We start from the raw sequence: 6,073 nt of genomic DNA, 5'->3' as shown, positions 1-6,073 counted from the left end.
GCTTCACGGGTAGTTTAGAAGCATCATGATAGTCTTTAATCTTCACGGGTAGTTTAGAAGTATCATGATAGTCTTTAATCTTCACGGGTAGTTTAGAGGCAGGGGGTTGGGGGGCAGAGGCAGGGGGTTGGGAGGCAGAGTGGTGGCAGGGTTGGGTGGCGGAGGCAGGGAGGTGGAGGGCTGAGACGAGGTGGAGGGGTTGGGGGCTGAGGCAGGGGGTGGAGGCGTTGGGGGTACAGTAGGTCTGATGAGGACTGAGGTACAGTAGGTCTGATGAGGACTGAGGTACAGTAGGACTGAGGTACAGTAGGACTGATGAGGACTGATGACTGAGGTACAGTAGGACTGATGAGGACTGATGACTGAGGTACAGTAGGACTGATGAGGACTGATGACTGAGGTACAGTAGGACTGAGGTACAGTAGGACTGATGACTGAGGTACAGTAGGACTGATGACTGGTACAGTAGGTCTGATGAGGACTGAGGTACAGTAGGACTGATGAGGACTGAGGTACAGTAGGACTGATGAGGACTGAGGTACAGGAGGACTGATGAGGACTGAGGTACAGGAGGACTGATGAGGACTGAGGTACAGTAGAACTGATGAGGACTGAGGTACAGTAGAACTGATGAGGGCTGAGGTACAGGAGGACTGATGAGGACTGAGGTACAGGAGGACTGATGAGGACTGAGGTACAGGAGGACTGATGAGGACTGAGGTACAGGAGGACTGATGAGGACTGAGGTACAGGAGGACTGATGAGGACTGAGGTACAGGAGGACTGATGTACAGGAGGACTGATGAGGACTGAGGTACAGGAGGACTGAGGTACAGTAAGACTGATGAGGACTGAGGTACAGGAGGACTGAGGTACAGTAAGACTGATGAGGACTGAGGTACAGTAGAACTGATGAGGACTGAGGTACAGTAGAACTGATGAGGACTGAGGTACAGTAGAACTGATGAGGATATTAATATGTGTGTTCCTTCCAGGAACTGGAGAACCTGAGGAAGCAAGCGGAGATCATCCCTCAACTCATGGCAGAGTGTGAGAGCATCACAGAGAAACTACAGGTACTTGAAGCCTAACCCCTACACCCTAAACACTAACCCCTACACCCTAAACACTAACCCCTAAACACTAACCCCTACACCCTAAACACGAACCCCTACATCCTAAACACTAACCCCTAAACACTAACCCCTACACACTAACCCCTACACCCTAAACACTAACCCCTCAACTCATGGCAGAGTGTGAGAGCATCACAGAGACTCTCACTCACTCACTCACACACACACACACACACACACACACACACACACACACACACACACACACACACACACACACACACACACACACACACACACACACACACACACACACACACACAGAGCAGATCCAGATTGTTCCATTACATTATGCTCACACACCTCTTGTTTGTTGTCAGTGTTCATTGAGTCTCTAACAGTTATTGTTACTGGGTTTATTCTGAATATTCCACATGGTTCTGTATGAATAACAGGTCCATTTGTGTTCTATTTACAACTATGATGAGAATACTGTATATCATGTTAAATGGTTGCTATCATCCACGCTGTTATTAAATGGTATTGTCTCCTAGAGAATAGACTGGAGTGGGGAGTTACATTCTCAACAATGGAAACTAGTTGGATCACAGTTCTGTTGGATCACAGTTCTGTTGGATCACAGTTCTGTTGGATCACAGTTCTGTTGGATCACAGTTCTATTTTAATCACAGATCTATTTGAATCTCGGATCCATTGAATCACAGTTCTATTTGAAGCACAGTATCAGTAGTGTCTGGTCCAGTGGTCTCTCTATTTAAAGCAGGTTATATCCATTCTATTAACTCTAGCTCTATACCAGACAGTATTAGTAGTGTCTGGTCCAGTGGTCTCTCTATTTAAAGCAGGTTATATCCATTCTATTAACTCTAGCTCTATACCAGACAGTATCAGTAGTGTCTGGTCCAGTGGTCTCTCTATTTAAAGCAGGTTATATCCATTCTATTAACTCTAGCTCTATACCAGACAGTATCAGTAGTGTCTGGTCCAGTGGTCTGTCTATTTAAAGCAGGTTATATCCATTCTATTAACTCTAGCTCTATACCAGACAGTATCAGTAGTGTCTGGTCCAGTGGTCTCTCTATTTAAAGCAGGTCTCCCACACAGTGATCAGGTTTCAACAGTCAGCTGAGAAATGCCACCAGGCACCAGTTTAGACCTCCTATTTTAGCCCTCTCTCTCACCCTCTCCCTCTCGCTCACTCCCTCTCGCTCGCTCCCTCCGCCTCTCGCTCACTCCCTCCGCCTCTCGCTCACTCCCTCCGCCTCTCGCTCGCTCCCTCCGCCTCTCGCTCGCTCCCTCCGCCTCTCGCTCGCTCCCTCCGCCTCTCGCTCGCTCCCTCCGCCTCTCGCTCGCTCCCTCCACCTCTCGCTCACTCCCTCCGCCTCTCGCTCGCTCCCTCCACCTCTCGCTCGCTCCCTCCGCCTCTCGCTCGCTCCCTCCACCTCTCGCTCGCTCCCTCCTCCTCTCGCTCACTCCCTCCGCCTCTCGCTCGCTCGCTCCCCCTTTCGTTCTCTCTCCCCCTGTTCTCTCACCCTCCATATTCTCTCAAGCTAATAAACTTTCTAAATTAGCGACTAATATACGTCATTGTCTCTTATCTGTAGGCTGAGGTGAAAGTTATAGTTATTTACAACATTATGGCAGTTGTCTAACTTCATATTTCCAATCTCTTTAGACAGCTGAGGTGAATTTAAAACGTTATTATATCAGTAATCTAACTCCATAATCTCTGTGTGTTTAGGCTGCTGAGGTGAAGAACAAGGACCTGGAGGATAGGATGGAGGGTCTTCAGGTCGACATCGAGGACAGCCAGTCCAGGCAGGGCAACATGAAGGGAGAGCTGAAGAAGTTCATGGACGTCCTGGATGGGAAGATTGATGAGCTGCACGAGTTCAGGCAGGGCCTGTCCAAACTAGGGCTGGATAACTGAGGGAGGAAGAGACAGAGGAGAGAGGGATGGAGGGAGGGATGACCGGTTAGAGATGGGAGGTTTTATAAATACCTTCAGGACAGGACTCTGTGGTGCCACGCCCCCAAAGTGGAGACCACACTGAATCAATCAGGGGGGGGGGGGGGGGTTGAGAGAGGCCAGGGCAGACAGGGGATCACCTGATGGTTCCATCAGTCAGTCAGTGTTCTGGAACTAGAACCTAGAGTCTTCTCTCTGGTTACTGCTCTGTCTCTGTGGGGGGAGACAGGTTCCAGTTCTAGAACAGGTGACAGGTTCTATAGTTCTGTCTGTTGTTTCTACAGGCTGAACTAAGAGGGAAGAAAGGGTTTAAAAAGGGCTACATGTATTTAAACTACAGCTAATGCAGTACTACAACAGATACGTAATGATCCCACACTATCCTACTGGTCTCTTTATGACATGAGGGAAATATAGAAGATATATACTTGTCTTTATATTATTGCTTCATGTCGATCTCAGGTGTGTTTAAAGACAGTTTGTTACTTGTTAGTTAATATGCGCATACACGACAAATACATGACACGGCGGTGTCATCAAGTGCCTCAGGAGAACCGGCCAAACTAGACGGAGGATGACCATGCATCACCATAGTAACGCACTAATTAAATATTGCTATGAAAATTAAACATGTTTAAACCATTATTTAAGGAATCCTAGTAGTGTGACAACCACAACAGGACAACCACCACAACAACAACAGCCACCACAACAATGACTACAACAGGACAACAACAACAGGACAACAACAACACGACGACGACAACAACAGGACAATAACAACATGATATCAACAATAACAGGACGTCAACAACAGGACAATAAACATCAACAACAACACAACAATAACAACAACAGGACAATAACATCAACAACACGACGACGACAACAACAACAGGACAAAATGAGAAGAAGAGGAGAATAAAGGAGGAAAATCTTGTTTGAAAAAAGTAGTTCTGTTGATGACGTCATAATGATGATGACGTCATAATGACGAGACCGTGAAAGGGAATGAACAGATGTTTGGTTCAATAACAGAAGTTTCAAGGATTTTAAAGGGTTTCGGTAAAACATGAACGTTTTGAATCAGCAGCACTGTAATGTAATGCGCATAAGAAATGAAGACGAGGCTCCTTTTTAGAGATGTGAATAGATGAAACCAGGACTTTATAGTCCGAGGAGGCAGAGAAACCCTAAACTATGCTAGATAACCCATTTGTAACGAGTGCAATGTTTAATGAGGATTTTGCATGTGTGTAATACTTCATATTTCTTTCTGTCAGTTTTCTAGAACAAATGTATGAAGTATGTCTTTAAAATCTGTTGTTCATATAGGATATGTGCTTCCTCCACTACTTTGGTCTGTTTGTTTTATTGTCAGTTTTATGGTCAGTGGGGATATTTTAGGGGGGACTTGGTTGTTGCTGCTGGCTGGGTGAACTATAAACTAGGAACTATGGGAAAGAATACTTAATGAAAACAACACATGATCTGGGCCTTTAAATCAACCTTGTGAGATCTCTTTAGTTTGACTTATTTATGAGAACAACACAGGATCTGGGCCTTTAAATCAACCCTGTGAGATTGCTTTAGTTTGACTTATTTATGAGAACAACACATGATCTGGGCCTTTAAATCAACCCTGTGAGATCGCTTTAGTTTGACTTATTTATGAGAACAACACATGATCTGGGCCTTTAAATCAACCCTGTGAGATCTCTTTAGTTTGACTTATTTATGAGAACAACACATGATCTGGGCCTTTAAATCAACCCTGTGAGATCGCTTTAGTTTGACTTATTTAGCTGATTTTCTGTGTGTTTGTGCCTATCACAGTTAGTCTCTCTCTCTCTCTATGGAAGTGGCCCCAGTATATATGACAACATTACCTTAATGTGTGGATGTTTCTCTACAGATTATATTATATGTACCCATTTTTCTGGGCTCAACTTTTATATAATATAATATTTTGGGAGCGGGTATGGTGTGATGATATTATATAGTCCCCTCTGTTGAAAAACAAAACGCACCCAGAAGTCTACCTTTTACAGAACGCAGTCATGATGAATTGTATTTGAATATTGTACAACAGACACATCTTGTTGTGGGACATCGGTGAGTAACACCATGATACAAGTGGATAGATTTCTATCACTTGTTTTGAGAAATGTTTTCACAAGATGGGAGTGTGTCTACGGACGGACTATATAACTTTCCCCTGTTCCTCATGTAACCACGACATCCTCTGTGTGTACAGACTTCCAATAGGCTGAACCTGAACCATATAGCACCTTCTCCTTCCTGTCAATCAAAATGACTCCACTTCTGTGACTCCTGGTCAATATTGTACCATATAGAATTGACAGTTGTTAAAATATAGTTTAATTACAAATATGTGGTCTGTGACTCTTCTGTCTCCATACATTTCAACAAGGCACTGAAGCATATTGTTTTACGCACTGACGAATCATGCTGTGTCATCTGGTCATTGTGAAGCTAGCCTGATCCCAGATCTGTTTTGTGGTCAGTGTTTCTTCTCTCTCCATACATTTCAACATGGCACTGAAGCATATTGTTTACTTAATAAGGTTCGAGGAGGTGCGTGTATACGACACAACGCGGAGTGCCTGGATACAGCCATTAGCCGTGGTATATTGGTCATATATCACAAACCCCCGAGGTGCCTTATTGCTATTATTTATTATTATTTATTTATTTCACCTTTATTTAACCAGGTAGACTAGTTGAGAACAAGTTCTCATTTACAACTGTGACCTGGCCAAGATGAAGCAAAGCAGTGCGACACAAACCACACAGAGTTACACATGGAATAAAACAAACATACAGTCAATAAAACAATAGAAAAGTGTATATATACAGTGTGTGGTAATGAGGTAAGATAAGGGAGGTAAGGCAATACAATAGGCCGTAGGGGCGAAGTAATTACACTATAGCAATTAAACACTGGAGTGATAGATCTGCAGAAGATGAATGTGCAAGTAGAGAT

The 6,073-nt window shown here is 44.3% G+C and overlaps 1 protein-coding gene across 1 annotated transcript in view; it reads left to right on the top strand.

The window, feature by feature from the left end:
* Positions 1-5,460, top strand: part of LOC116359575 (homer protein homolog 2-like) — a 127,185-nt gene extending 121,725 nt beyond the window's left edge. Inside the window, exons 8-9 of the mRNA XM_031812410.1 lie at positions 983-1,076; positions 2,839-5,460. Coding sequence (XP_031668270.1) covers positions 983-1,076; positions 2,839-3,027 — 283 coding nt within the window. The 3' untranslated portion in view covers positions 3,028-5,460. The remainder of the gene's footprint in view (positions 1-982; positions 1,077-2,838) is intronic.
* Positions 5,461-6,073: the final 613 nt, after the last annotated feature.

Source organism: Oncorhynchus kisutch, unplaced genomic scaffold (genome assembly GCF_002021735.2).
Source record: "Oncorhynchus kisutch isolate 150728-3 unplaced genomic scaffold, Okis_V2 Okis03b-Okis08b_hom, whole genome shotgun sequence".
NCBI lineage: Eukaryota > Metazoa > Chordata > Actinopteri > Salmoniformes > Salmonidae > Oncorhynchus > Oncorhynchus kisutch.
Note: the sequence above shows the minus strand (reverse complement) of the source record. Positions and strands in the feature narration are given on the sequence as shown.